The 15,539-nt window shown below is 46.9% G+C and overlaps 1 protein-coding gene across 4 annotated transcripts in view; it reads right to left on the reverse strand.

Moving 5' to 3' along the window:
* Window positions 1-10,119: 10,119 nt before the first annotated feature.
* The window catches only part of PLEKHG5 (pleckstrin homology and RhoGEF domain containing G5), a gene marked incomplete at its 3' end in the record, with an annotated part of 419,430 nt that continues 414,010 nt past the window's right edge, over window positions 10,120-15,539 (reverse strand). For all 4 annotated transcript variants that reach the window (XM_082273293.1, XM_082273294.1, XM_082273295.1 and 1 more), the window contains 3 exons: window positions 14,302-14,417; window positions 12,131-12,279; window positions 10,120-11,149 (listed from right to left, as the gene is read on the reverse strand). In XM_082273293.1, the coding sequence (XP_082129419.1) occupies window positions 10,120-11,149; window positions 12,131-12,279; window positions 14,302-14,417 (1,295 nt within the window). The remainder of the gene's footprint in view (window positions 11,150-12,130; window positions 12,280-14,301; window positions 14,418-15,539) is intronic.

A 15,539-nucleotide genomic window follows, 5' to 3' on the forward strand; every position in this document is an offset into this window, starting at 1 on the left:
ATCTGAGAGGCAGAAATTGCCCATTGTTCCAGGAACCCTAGCAACCTCTGGAGGAACCCTGGTTTAGAACCGCTGCTTTACAGCAAGGGCGGCCCACTTACTAGAGGGCCTCAACTGTGCCCCTAACATAGTCAAAGGGCCCCACATAATATTCAATGAATGGAATGCTACAAAAACCTGAGAGAGACCGCAGGCATGATACAGGAGAGGGTCAGAGACCGCAGGCATGATACAAGAGAGGGTCAGAGACAGCAGACATGATACAGGAGAGGGTCAGAGACAGCAGGCATGATACAGGAGAGGGTCAGAGACCGCAGGCATGATACAAGAGAGGGTCAGAGACAGCAGACATGATACAGGAGAGGGTCAGAGACAGCAGGCATGATACAGGAGAGGGTCAGAGACCGCAGGCATGATACAAGAGAGGGTCAGAGACAGCAGACATGATACAGGAGAGGGTCAGAGACAGCAGGCATGATACAGGAGAGGGTCAGAGACCGCAGACATGATACAGGGGATGGTCAGAGACAGCAGGCATGATACAAGAGACGGTCAGAGACTGCTGACCGGTTACATAGACTTCTAGGGATCACAGCTATTGCAGTCTTTTTACATATCAATGCTCCCTACAAACCCTTTAGGAATGGGGTCACATCTGAGATTATTATTTTTAATAAAATTCCATTAGAAAAGATTAGAGGGAGAAAAACATAAAGAAAGAAGAGATGGACGACACAGAAAACATAACCCAAATCATTCAAAATAGATTTCCTGCACAGGTCTAAGCAGGCACCTAGGTAAGGAAAGCACAGACAATGCCTGCACAGTGCAGGGCCACAGGTTGAGCTCCGTAGCAGAACCCTCCAGGGGAACCATGCCACGCTGCATCTCATCCATACACAAGGAAAGCTCTGCCTATGGCCGGTACAATACAAACTACCCTTATATATATATATATAGTGGAAGCAGCTTCCATCCTCACCCTTCCTGTGTGCTGCCGCAGACTGAACAGGTGGGGTCCTGGGTGGATGACATAACGATGGCCCAGCTGGGGGGGGGGGGGGGGGGGGTAAAATCTCAGCTGCTTCCTAATTGGGGATTTCGGCTCCTGCCAGAATAATGCGTCCTATGAGAGGTGTAACCATTTCCTGGCAATCACTTCATCAGAAGGATTCCGCAACCTTCTCCACCTTCACAGGTTAACCACTTCTGGACCGGAACGATTTGCCCCCTTAATGACCAGGCCATATTTTGCGATTCGGCACTGCGTTACTTTAACGGACAATTGCGTGCTTGTGCACCGCTGTACCCAAATACAATTGATGTCCTTTTTTCCCCACAAACAGAGCTTTCTTCTGGTGGTATTTGATCATCTCTGCGATTTTTACTTTTTTGCGCTATAAACAAAAAAATATCATCACTTTTGAAAAAATAATATTTTTCACATTTTTTTATGTGAAATTCCCAAAAAAAAACAGAAATGTAAAAATCGAAATTTTTTTACATTTTAGGCCAATTTGTTTTCTGCTACATATTTTTGGTAAAATAAAAAAAACGCAATAAGCGTATTTTGATTGGTTTGCACAAAAGTTATCGGGTCTACTAAGTACGGGAAAGATTTTTGTCATTTTTATTGTTTTTTTTTTAACTAGTAATGGCGGCGATCTACGATTTTTTTTTTTTGCGGGACTGCGACATTGCGGCGGACAGATAGGACCCCTGACTGACACTTTTGGGGGTACCGGTGAAATTACTACAGTAATCGGTGCTATACATATGCACTGTTACAGTAAAAATGACACTGGCAGGGAAGGGGTTAACTTTATTAGAGATGCAGGGGTTAAATGTATCCCTAGGGGGGTGATTCTAACTGTCAAGGGGCGTGGCTTGTGATGTAACCACAGAGACATACGATCCTACATAGCAGGATCGTATGATCTCTGCAGTTACATCAGGGAGAATGACCGACGGCTTTGTTTACATCAGCCGCCTGCCTTTCTCCCTCTCCAGCGGGAGATCGCGAGTGGCGGACATCGAAGCCGCCGCCATAAACGAGCGGGAGCGGGAGCGCGCCTCCGGCGGCGCACGCTCGCCCCCTGCAGGCTCCTGGGCGATCGACATAGTACTACATCGCTTTGCCCAGGAGGGTCTGACTGCTGCAGTAAATATACTGTGGGCGGTCGGCAAGTGGTTAAAGGGACAGTGGAAAAATAAATAAGAGAAAAGAAAATTTAAAGCAACTTTTGCTTTTTTTTTTTTTTTTTTTTGCTTTTTAGTGCAAATATAATTTCTTTGATCTTTTTGACCCCAGATCTCACATTATAGAGGCAGAGATGTACAGCGCCCTGCCAGTCCCTCCCACAGGATCTGCCCACACTGCATAGAGAAGCACAGAGACCCAGTTATATTTGCCTAACTCCTCCCAAGAGCCCGCCCACTGCTTGTATCAGGACTGAAAGTAGTACTGATAAAGAAAGCAATGTACAGCATGTTGTCAGCCCCTCCCATAGGATCTGATTGCACTGCATAGAGAAGCAAAGACCCAGTTATATTTGCATAACTCCTCCCAAGATCCGGCCCACTGCATGGAGGCAAGAAGCTATATCGTGAAACGCGTAAACCTGGCATGTCTCTCAATGCACTGTCTGTATGGATTCGTTTATGAGGAATAAAAGACATCTTTGATTTCATACTTTTCCGAGTGCGGTTCAACTTTCTTGGTTTAAGCTATGTACAGCAACCTGCCAGCCATAACTCCTCCCAAGAGCCCGCCCACTGCTGGCATCAGTAATGAGTGCTCTTGAGGGGAGTACTGAGGCCGGGTGCTGTGATGTTTAGAGGCAGAGATGTACAGCACCCTGCTGGCCCCTCCCACAGGATCTGCCTGCATTGTATAGAGGAGCACAGAGACCCAGTGATGACATCACAGGGACTATAATAAAGTATGTAATAAAAACAAAAAAATGCGGGAGAGTCAGGAAGAGGAGGGGGTGGAGGGACCATAAAACAGAATAAACATTCGTAGAGGTTTTTGAATTAATATTTTTATTTCCAAATTATTAGGAAAACTCTTTTCCACTTTTTTACAAAAAAATGATACAAGTTTAAAGAACTAATAAATGCTTAATAAATAAAAAAGAAAAAAGGGGAAAAACAAAGCGCCCGGCTCGCGGTGAAGCGTCGCCGGCTTCCTGCGGACAGAATACAAAGTTACATTATAATGTACAAGAAGAAGGAAATTAGGACATCTTCATTAAATCTTTAATTGCCGCCTACAGGCGATGTGGGCGTGGCCATCCCGAGACTGCAAATCCAGCCCAATCACTAGGTTGTGATGTCACAGAATCCTTTGGAGCTGATAGGCTGCCCTCAGCATGGCCCCTCCCCCACCATCGCACGTAGGCCCGCTTGGGAGGAGAAATTAAAAGAAGGAGACCACTCAGAGTGGATAAGATGTCAGTGTTTAACATAAGAGATGGAGACATGCGGAGATAATACGGTAATATTCCTGTACAGGTAGCTCATTAATAATTCCACAGGGAACGTTTAGCGAATATATAGAATTTTTTTTTTTTTTACAAATAAAGTGCCCTTCGAACGTTTAAATAATGTCACAAAAAAAAAGCTTAGTTCAACAAATATTTTCAAGAAAAAAAAATAGAAATAATTTAAAATGTTGGCAAGCACCATGTCCGGGGGGGTGGGGGAGGGGTAATACTGTCACGGGGAAAATGAAAAATGGACGCCTATCGCACCTGTGCAGACAGAACAAGGCATGCAGGGATGTTCTAAAGTCACTTAAGCCTGTCCTATATCCTATACAACTGCAGACCATGTAGAAAAACGTAGTTGTGCAAACATCTGCACAATCAGGGCAAAAAAAAAATCACCGTATTTCCTCTATCATGTGTGGTTCATGTATCCTAATCGCCACCTAGTGGCCATAATGCTGAATCAAGAAAAAAATATTATTGTGGCCACTAGATGGCGCTGATATAAATAGACCACCCTTGGCCTCAGCCAGCCTAAGAAAGGTGGGTGTTGGCTTACCATCACAACCAGCGTCTTTGTACATAGGGCGCCATTTCATGCATGCAGGCCCGATCCTGTACACTGCCATGGTGTAGAGGAAAGGATTGAGGGCCCTGTGTCCGCCATGTTTGTTAGCCTCAAGTGGGTTTCAAATGACCATAAAAGTCTATAGGGATGCCAAGATCCGCTTGAAGCAGGTCAGGAGTAGTGATGAGCAAAGGTTCCGAACCAGGTTGCCGGCCCAATCAGCAGTAGCCATGGAGTTACCTGCCAGACAGGCGTAATAAAGGGGCAGAAATGCTGGTGATACCATTGACCCAATATGGCCACATTACATTATCTGGTCAATGGCATTGTCCAAATATAGCCATGTGACCATATTTGGATAATGAAATCAGCCAGCATCCCCGCTCCTTTGTTGCAAGTGGCTGCGGAGTGAAGAATTTAGTTGCCACAGCCGATTGGGGGAGTTGGTGCGGCCATTGACCTAACATGGCCATATCTAGTCAATGGCATTGTCCAAGTGTGATCATATTGGGATAATAACATCAGCCAGCATCCTTGTCCCTTTGTTGCAAGTGGATGCGGGTTGAATAATTCTGTGGCCGCAGTCAATTGAGCAAGTTGGTGGCACCATTGAGCCAATATGGCCATATCTGGTCAAAGACGTTGTCCAAGTTCTGCCAAGTATGGCCATATTTGAATAGTAGCATCAGCCAGCATCCTCACCACTTTGTTACGGGCGTCTGGGGGGTGGAGAATTAATGGCCATATCTGGTCAATGGCGTTGTCCAAGTATGGCCATGTGGCCAAATCTGGGTAATGACATTAGCTAGTATTCCCACCCCTTTGTTATGTATGGCAGTGGGGCAGGGAATTCCACGACTACAGCTGATTGGACCAGCTGGTGACAATATTGACCTATTATGGTTACATGGCCATATCTGGTCAATGGCATCACCCAAACATGGCATTCTGGCCATATTTGGATAAAGACATCAGCCATCACCCTTGCCCCTTTGTTACATGCAGCTGCTGGGTGGGGAATTCCATGGTTGCAGCTGAATGGACCAGCTGGTGACAATATTGACCTATTATGGTCACATGGCCATATCTGGTCAATGGCATCACCGAAACATGGCATTCTGGCCATATTTGGATAAAGACATCAGCCATATTTGGATAAAGACATCAGCCATCACCCTTGCCCCTTTGTTACGTGCAGCTGCCGGGTGGGGAATTCCATGGCTGCAGCTGATTGGATGAGCTGGTGACAATATTGACCTATTATGGTCACATGACCATATCTGGTCAATGGCATCACCCAAATATGGCCTTCTGGCCATATTTGGATAAAGACATCAGCCATCACCCTTGCCCCTTTGTTACGTGCAGCTGCCGGCTGGGGAATTCCATGGTTGCAGCTGAATGGGCCAGTGGCCTGATATCATTTAATGGCTTCCAGTGGGTTATGTGTGACAGTGGGCCAGGGAATTCCACGACTGCAGCTGACTGGACCAGCTGGTGACAATATTGACCTATTATGGTCACATGCCATATCTGGTCAATGGCATCACCGAAATATGGCCTTCTGGCCATATGTGGATAAAGACATCAGACACCACCGTTGCCCCTTTACTTGCAACTGCCGGGTGGGGAATTCCATGCCTGCAGCTGATTGGACCAGCTGGTGACAATATTGACCTATTATGGTCACATGGCCATATCTGGTCAATAGCATCACCCAAATATGGCCTTCTGGCAATATTTGGATAAAGACATCAGCCACCAACCTTGCCCCTTTGTTATGTGCAGCTGCCAGGTAGGGAATTCCATGGCTGCAGCTGAATGGGCCAGCGGCCTGATATCATTTAATGGCTTCCAGTGGGTTTGCGCCAACAGCAGATCAAAAGGAGGTCCATGAATTCTAAATAGCTCATTCACATGGGCATAGAGGCCCATTTAGCCATGGCCAGCAGCCAGTACATATCAAAGCATGCTTTCATAAAGGGGTGGGTGCCCATGGTCCCTCTGCACGCTGTATTGGCCTCTGTGAATAAGCCCTAAATGGTATCAGAAGCTTATCAAACTGATGCCATTGACACAAACCCAAAGGCCACTGAGGGCCAATTTACAGTTGCGTGGTGCCGTAACACTGCGTGGCAGCTCACCTTGCATGCTTCCAATGCACCCTAACTTCCCAAAAACACCATGAACTATTTTTGTAGGAAATTGCAGCACAATGCAAGTACATTGGTGTGCCATTCAGAAAAAATGGCGCCCCCCCAATGCAGTAACGTGCATTGTCCAAACGTTACCGCAACGTTGGGAGTGCTAATGGGCCCTTCCAGCTGCTGTCAGGAAAGTAGAACCGCTCAAGCGAGGATTGACCAGTATCTCCCTACTGGTCATTCTCACTGGGATACCTGCTCCCCTCTGTGGCCCACCATGCCTTCTATCACCCAAAGGTCATCAAATTCAACAAGGGGGCTTTAAATGGCCGCTATGGGCAACTCAGCCAGTTCTTCTTTCAGACACTTTGCTAAGAGGCTTTGTATGTGTAATAAAAAAAATTCACTTGCTTAAACCAATCGAGAAACATCCCTGGGTGCTGTCATTGGACGCCTAGCTCTGCGCCCGTGACGCCGCCGTGTCGTATATTCCATCCTATGTATATACAGGAGAGTCGTCCTCTGACTTTGGTCACATACAGAAGCTTTCTGAAGAAGAGCAGCAGCTCTACATAAGACCCGCATCGAAATACCTCTACTCTACCCCAGTAACCGCCCTTTCTTACGCCAATTAAACTTGCGCTAAGAGATAAAATGGCGGCAGTGATGTAGCGGCAGCACGTAAAAATAGCAAAGGAACTCAGAACGGAAAGGACAGGTGCGCGAGGGTTTCCTCTACAAGTCCAGGCATAGATAAGGTTAAAGCGGGGGATCTCAGGATCTTTCCGGAAAGTTCCGGTCCGTCGACTGGCTGAAATTTTTCGGCATTTTATGCCGCGACCGTTTTTTACCTCTTCAGAGTTTTTTTTTTTCATTATTGCTCAAAGTGCAAACGTAAGTTGGGTTTGTAGTTTTTGGGGGATTGATAAAGTTTTCCAAAAATATTTGGAAGAATCCAGTTGCGTTACATGAGGTGGCGGGATGGGAGGTCCTCTGGAAGAAGCCATCTTGAAGGAGGCGGCGATTGTCGCCATGAGAAGCCTCGTAAACATCCGCCCGGTGAATGCAGTCTTATGTACACCTTTCTCCCGCTATTGCTGGTAGGTCAGATCCGTGTTACTAAACCTCACTGGAAGAGAAAGAAATCAATGTCATCGTTACATAACAAAACAATGTAACAAAACACAAAACCTCTCTCAATAATTCCAATCAGGGGTCTCCAAACCTCAAAAATAACGTACTTTAGGCTTGAGAGGGCCAGACTGTGGCCAGTGCAAGTAGAAAATGCCCCATCATTGGTGTCAGTGGGAGGAATAGTGCCCCATCATTGGTATCAGTGGGAGGAATAGTGCCCACCATTGGTGTCATAGGGAGGAATAATGTCCCATCATTGGTGTCAGGGGGAGGAATAGTGCCCCATCATTGGTGTCAGGGGGAGGAATACTGCCCCATCATTGGTGTCAGGGGGAGGAACAGTGCCCCATCATTGGTGTCAATGATGGGGTATTTTCTACTTGCACTGGCCACAGAGAGGAAATAAATGTGTAACAAATATAAAAAGTAACAACATTGTAATATGGATCTACTATACCAGGGATCTCCATACTTTCTAAACAAAGGGCTAGTTTATTATTCTTCAGACTTTAGAGGGACCAGATTGTGGCCAGGGGGAGTAGAAAATGTCCCGGTGTCACTAACAATGCCCCATCATTGGTGTCAGTGGGAGGAATAGTGCCCCATCATAGGTGTCAGCGGGAGGAATAGTGCCCCATCATTGGTATCAGTGGGAGGAATAGTGCCCCATCATTGGTGTCAGTGGGAGGAATAGTGCCCCATCATTGGTGTCAGTGGGAGGAATAGTGCCCCATCATTGGTATCAGTGGGAGTAATAGTGCCCCATTGGTGTCAGTGGGAGGAATAGTGCCCCATTGGTTTTAGTGGGAGGAATAGTGCCCCATCATTGGTGTCAGTGGGAGGAATAGTGCCCCATCATTGGTGTCAGTGGGAGGAATAGTGCCCCATCATTGGTGTCAGTGGGAGGAATAGTGCCCCATCATTGGTATCAGTGGGAGGAACAGTGCCCCATCATTGGTATCAGTAGGAGGAACAGTGCCCCATCATTGGTGTCAGTGGGAGGAATAGTGTCCCATCATTGGTGTCAGTGGGAGGAATAGTGCTCCATCATTGGTGTCAGTGGGAGGAATAGTGCCCCATTGGTGTCAGTGGGAGGAATAGTGCCCCATCATAGGTATCATTGGGAGGAATAGTGCCCCATTGGTGTCAGCGGGAGGAATAGTGCCCCATTGGTGTCAGTGGGAGGAATAGTGCCCCAGGGGCTGGATAAAAGCAAGCCAAGGGCCACACTTTGGAGATCACTGGTTCAAATGGCTGCTTATTAAGGTTCCATTCATGCCACTGGCTGGAGCACATCTGCAGTTCTGTGTGTTTGCACGAATCGCATATAGTGCAGCTCATTCATTTCAATGGGCTGCCCTATGCGTGAGAAACACTCAGAAGGAGTCCCTGACCCTTTTAGATTTTATTACAGCAAGCAGGGGTGTTCACGTGCGGCCATCCCAACGCCCCCCCCCCCAAATTACAGAAAGCAGAGGTGTTCACGTGCCGCCATTCCAACGCTCCCCCCCCAAATTACAGCAAGCAGGGGTGTTCACGTGCCGCCATCCCGACACTCCCCCCCGCCACCCCAAATTACAGGAAGCAGGGGTGTTCACGTGCCGCCATCCCGACACTCCCCCCCGCCACCCCAGATTACAGCAAGCAGGGGTGTTCACGTGCCGCCATCCCGACACTCCCCCCTGCCACCCCAAATGACAGCAAGCAGGGGTGTTCACGTGCCGCCATCCTGTTACTCCTCCCCGCCACCCCAGATTACAGCAAGCAGGGGTGTTCACGTGCCGCCATCCCGACGCTCTCCAATCCCCCCGCAGCAAAAACGAACCAACGTGTTGCAATCCCGCTGAGTGCGACCCATTCAAATGATCTCATTAAGTTCATTGATCTGCTCTATTCACATTTCTTACCCTTTTCTCGCACAATTTTTGTACTGTGCCAAAATCGCACTGCATTAAGAATAATGACACCCAAACGCATGTCTTGCCGTGATTTGTAATCGCCAAATGTGAACGGGGCCTAAAAATGTGGTTTTGTCTGTGTCCCCAGTGGAGGGATTTCCTGTCACTTCCTGTCTCTGAGACGAAGATAAAGGAAATCTACCCAACAGGGAGAGTTGCAGAAATAGGATCTGGCTCTAACCAGGGCCGGGAAAAGGGGTGGGCAGGAGGGGCGGCTGCCCTGGGCACTGTGGTATCATGTGTAGTGGGAGGGGAATTATATTATGTGTGTCGTGTATTGGAAGTGGGAATTTTGGGGGAGGAAGTGCAAAGAGTGGTGATTTAGGAGAATTTGTGTTTGGAGGGGGGATGGGGGGAAGAAGATTTGCACTAGGAGGGGGGGAAATTTGAGGGGTATTAGTGCTGGGAGGGGGCATGTTCTCCCTGGGCTCTAGATGACCTTGTCCTGGCACTGGCTCTAACCCTCCCCTGCTCTGTTCAAAACTAAACAAAATGTTGTCTGGAGCTGAACTCTTCCCGCCCACGTAACCCGTTAAATCACGCCCTCTTTGCCCCTGCACACATGCGTCCATGAACAGCGAGGTTCCTGTCCTGGGAGCACGCTCCCAGCACAGTGGCTGGGCCGTCATAGACAGCACCTGGTCTCTTGCAATGATCGGGACCTAGTGGGATGGGCTTCTGATCATGTGACCACTGTGACACCCAATCACAGTGGTCACGTGACCAGGCAGTCCTTCCCGCCCCTGAGGTGTAAAGACACATATAAAGGGATGCTGGGAAGGGGTGAAGCTGGACATTACTATAAAACGAAGGTCTGTAGACACTTACGAGGCGGTCAGAGTGGAATTTAGAAGTAAAGTGGTTCTTATCCTGTAAAGCTGGGCCAGGGTAAGTTTCCTGTGCTGCCCCGACTGAGGATCCGACATTGTACTCTTGGCACAGCCAGGATCGCTAGCATTGTCCAGTCCAATGTCCTCGCCACACTGTTCAGGTAAAGAGCTCCCATACACATGGGATTCCGGGTCGAACTCAAACTCCGGGAGAGAGTCCAGCTGGTCAGACAGCGGATCCGTTAACTTCTCGCTCTCATCGTCTTTGGAGAACCCCGCCTCCCCCGAATCGGAAAGGTCGGAGGAGCTGCTGCTGCAGCTGCTTAAATTGACCACTTGCACCCTCGTGCAGTCCGACCGGGACCTGGGCTTTACCAAGTGTTCCTCAACGCTCTTCGACGAACATTCCACCAAGCTAGTCCTTTTGGCGAAATGCCAACCCTGGCCGTTGGTGTGGCCGTTGGAGTCCATAAAATGTTCCGGTCCCTGGGACATAAAAAGTTCGCACAAGCTTTTACTTTGGGAAAGTTGGGTTTCGTCGTCGGTGTGGTTGGTAGGACCAACGGACACCAGGTGGAGGAGACTGGCTTCCGACTTGGATTTCAGGACCTTAGACTTGCATGGCAAGAGCTGGACCGGGGTTCGCCGTTTGAGTTTTGGCGACGAATTAGAACGCTGGGAACTAACCGACTCCCGCTCTTCTTCTGTCAAGTCTTGTTGTTGGCGCTCCACAAACTCCTCCAGCGAGGTGGGGGAGAGGGTCCCGTAGGCGCTGTCAATGGAGGAGGACCTACACGCGTTGGGCTCCAGTGTCAGGTAGTTGGAATCCCCCGCTGCACTCGCCTCCGATGTCTCCATACTTTCGAACATCTCTCTGGTGGGCGTTAAGGAGGATGCCGTGGTGCTGATTGAGGTCTCGTCAGACTGGGAGCCAAATGGGCCTTGTTCGGCCTCGGGAGAAGAGAGGTCTTCACTGGCATCAACCACTACCACTGAGATGGTTTCTGTTGAGCTGTCTGAAGGACTGAAAGAAAAAAAAATATATATATATATACTATTAATGAGCCAAGATAGAAATCCACCCTCAAAATGGTGAAAGTAAACCAATGAAGCATCAATTTATCAACCAAACAACTGCAAATAAAATGGGAATTGGGCAAAGGAAGGCTTTCCTGAACTGAAATCACAATGCTATCAGCTTTCCCATCTATCTATTGTAAACTGGAAAAGAGGCTCTCAACAACTGGGCCATTACCCACTGTCGGGTATGGCCTCCCTCATCTCTGACATCCAGCTAGATGCAGACCTGCTAACCTCCTATAGTGCCACCCAACCTCCCATAACAGCCCACACTGCCACTCAACCTATCATGGTGCCACCAGACCCCATAAAATCCCTCAGTCTCTACAGTGCCCCTCGACATCCCATAGTGCCACCCCCACCTCCCATAGTGGCACACAGTGCCCCTTGACCTCTCCTGGTGCCACCAGCCCCCCTAAAATCCCTCAGTCTCTACAGTGCCCCCGACATCCCATAGTGCCACCCAACCTCCCATATGGCCCACAGTGCCCCTCAACCTCTTTTGGTGCCACCAGACCCCCCTAAAAACCCTCAGTCTTTACAATGCCCCCTGACATCCCATAATGAAACCCAACCTCCCATAGTGGCCCACAGTGCCCCTGGATCTCTCATGGTGCCACCAGACCCCCTTAAAGCCCTTAGTCTCTACAGTGCCCCCCCCCCCCACCATCCTGTAGTGAAACCCACCTCCCATAGTGGCCCACAGTACCCCTTGACCTTTCATGGTGTGACCAGACCCCCTTAAAGCTCTCAGTCTCTACAGTGCCCCCCCCCCCCACTATCCTATAGTGAAACCCACCTCCAATAGTGGCCCACAGTGCACCTTGGCCTTTCATGGTGCCACCAGACCCCCTAAGGTCCCTCAGTCTCTACAGGCTTTGAAGGCCATTTGCTATATGACTGTAGGGTAGTAATAAGGTTTTACCTGCGTGGGATATCAGTGCTGCTTTGCCGAAGAATGGTGGGTGAGCTGGGCGTGGAGGTCCCGCTTTCCATATCCTCCTCCTCTTCTGGAAGGTGAGACACTTGTTGCTGGCTTTGCACATGCTCTTGACGTAATCGTTGCAAGAGGTTCTAGGAAGACAGAGCGTATGTACTTAGTGGCAAACCATTATCAGGAGATTGCAAAACCATGCGTGTGTATTTATTACTGTAACCTGCAGTAATAATGGAATAATTAAAATCCTGCTAATATCGTATTGGATGTTATGGATCTGGACTCTCTGCATTCCGATAAGAAACAATTACAGCATTTGGCCACTAGATGGGGGCTAATTATTATATAAAAATATGGTATTCTGCACCATCTAGTGGTCAAATGTGGTATCTTTTGTTTTAAATCAATGAAAAACTTTTGACCAGCGCAGGAAATAGTTTAATAATTTTCGTATCCCATTCCCACCAAACACATGTAGATGCATTTTCACAAATCTTTTTTTTTCACATCTTTATCTAGTAGAGTAAGTCTAAAGAGCTGTGCAAAGGGAAAAAATAGGAAACAGTGCCATCATCAGGCTATAACTGGTATATGCAAATCAGGTTTTGAGGTTTAAACTTCCGGACCACCAGCCGCAGTTTTACGTGGCTAATTTGACGTTAAATACCGGTGTTATGGCAGCAGATAGCTGCCATAACCCCAGTATTTTCGTACCGGGTGGGCGGTCCTCTTTCACATAAAAATGGTCCCAGTGGCGGATTTGCTGTGGGATCCCCTGCTACCGACGGCTCCGCCTCCCGGAGCCGTCGGTAGCGGGGGAAAACGATCCGGTGTTCCGTGAAAAAACCATACCCGTGAGAAAACCATACCCTCGTCACTTCCGGTGCACCTACGGAGGGTATGGATTTATCACAGTAGTGTGTGTAACGTTACACTTGCCGCCGTTACATTAAAACAGCTCCTCTGCAATATGAGTCATCTCCGCTCCTATCCCTGTCACTTCCCTCATCTCGGCTAATAAATATAAAAGCGGATCACGGAGCCGACATCTCCGTCATTTACATTTCATACACCCGCCGCCGCTTTTATATTTAGTAGCCGACATCTGGAAAGTGACAGGGATAGGAGCGGAGATGACCCATGTTGCAGCCGAACTGTTTTAATGTAACCGCCGCAAGTATAACATTACACAGTGCCGTGATAATTTAATACCCTCCGAGCATGCGCACTTGTCAACTTCTCTGCTGTTCAATGATGTATCCGGGGCTCTGAGCATGCGCACTGCTGCGCTGCTTAGCTGTTTCTGACAGGAAGGGACGAGGGTATGGAATTCTAATGAGGTATGGTTTTCTAACGTTACACCAGGTCGTTGTAGTCCTAGGCAGGAAGTCACGTGAGGGCAAGATGGCCCCCACTCCACTCTATGGCCTTGGAGGACTGGAGCGACGTCATACGTCACTTCCTCCCAAGGGCCTTAAAGGGCCCATTTTTTTTTCTTGCAGAAAAAAAAAAGACTTAATCTTTGTTTGTTTGTTTTTAAGTGTAGATGTGAGATGTGAGGTCTTTTTGACCCCAGATCTCACATTAAAGAGGTCCTGTCCTGCTTATTTCTATTACAAGGGATGTTTACATTTCCTTGTAATATGAATAAAAGTGATCAAAAAAATATTTTTATTAAAGAGACAGTATAAAAATAAAAAAGTAAAATAAATCAATTAAAAAAAATAAATAAATAAAAAAATACTGATTTTAACTTTTAAACGACAAATGTCAGAAATAGGCCTGGTCCTTACATGGGAAAAGTGAACACCCTTCACCAAAGGAACAGCCTCACAAAATTGCTCCCAATCCCCCAAATATTTATACTCATCTTGTCTTTGCTTCCCTGCCACTACATTAGTGGAAAATACATAAGTAACAACTGAGAATTCAAGCACAGAAATCTCACCCCTGGTGTCATCAAAAGACACAGGAGGCCAGTGGGAAGCTGAGCCCAATAGAACCTACTGACAATGGAATGACCCATTAAAAAAATGTCATTATTAGGCACCCGCCTGAGGGCTATTTCCTGATAATACTGTCATACACAAGCTAAACACTAGGTGGCAGTATAAGATTTCCTAATGCTAAATGCATTGCAAGAAAACGCGTAGACTCACCTGTGCGTTGTAAAGTGCTTCCACCCACCCTCGGCACAAGGACTGGCCACTGGCTTGAAACGTATAGGCTGCTACGGCACTTCTAAACTCGTTCAGGTAAATTAATAGGAAGGAACCTGGAAGGAGGATAAATGAAAATATCCATTACAACTAAAACAGAAACGAAAAGCATTTACTAGAAAATATAGTGATCAGGGCCACTCAGGCAGTCATAGGTGTGCGGAGGGGGTGTGCCAGGTGTGCCTTTGCACACCCTAATCACTTTGTAAAGTGCAGATTCCCCCTACTGCATGGGCTTCCCTCTGCGTTGCCGCCCCCCCTTAGTGTTGCTAGGTTCCCTCCTCTCCTCCTGGCTGCTGCGGAGGATATTTCAATATGGAGAGATGGTCAAGGGGCGAGTCATTCACCGGCCCCTTCCTTTTCTAAATAAACACACTCACTCACTGTGTTTATTCATAACTGAAGCATAGTAAACAAAAAAAGTAAACAAAAACATATATTTTTTTAAAAGGGACAGTGTAAAAATAAAAGGTAAAATAAATAAGAAAAATAAAAATATAAAGCGCCCCGTCCCTCCGAGCTCGCGAACACAAGTCATGCCCACATATGTAAACGGTGTTCAAACCTTACATGTGAGGTATCGCCGCAATTGTTACAGCGAGAAAAATAATTCTAGCCCTAAAACTCCTCTGTAACTCTAAACAGGTAACCTGTAAATAATTTTAAAGTGTCGCCTATGTAGTTTTTTAAGTACCAATGTTTGTCGCCATTCCATGAGCGTGCGCAATTTTGAAGCATAACATGTTGGGTATCTATTTACTCGACATAACATTATCTATAACATTATAGAAAAAAAAAATCGGGCTAACTTTACTGTTTTCTTTTTTTTTGCGTTTGTAAGACCGCTGCGCAAATACGGTGTGATAAAGTATTGCAACAATCTCCATTTTATCTTCTAGAGTCTCTGCTAATAAAAAAATATATATATATATATATATATATATATATATATATATATATATATATATATATATATATATATATATATATATATATAAAAAATGTTTGCGTATTCTAAGTAATTTTCTAGCAAAAAATAGTGATTTTAACTTGTAAACAAGTGTCAGAAAAAGGCCCGGTCCTTAAGTGGTTAATGGGCTGTATTTTAGCTCAGTAAAAAAAAAAAAAAAAAAAAAAAAGCTGTACTGAGTTTTTTCAAGCTGCAGTGTGCGGGAAGC

This window comes from Pelophylax lessonae (genome assembly GCF_965119305.1).
Source record: "Pelophylax lessonae genome assembly, chromosome: 12".
NCBI lineage: Eukaryota > Metazoa > Chordata > Amphibia > Anura > Ranidae > Pelophylax > Pelophylax lessonae.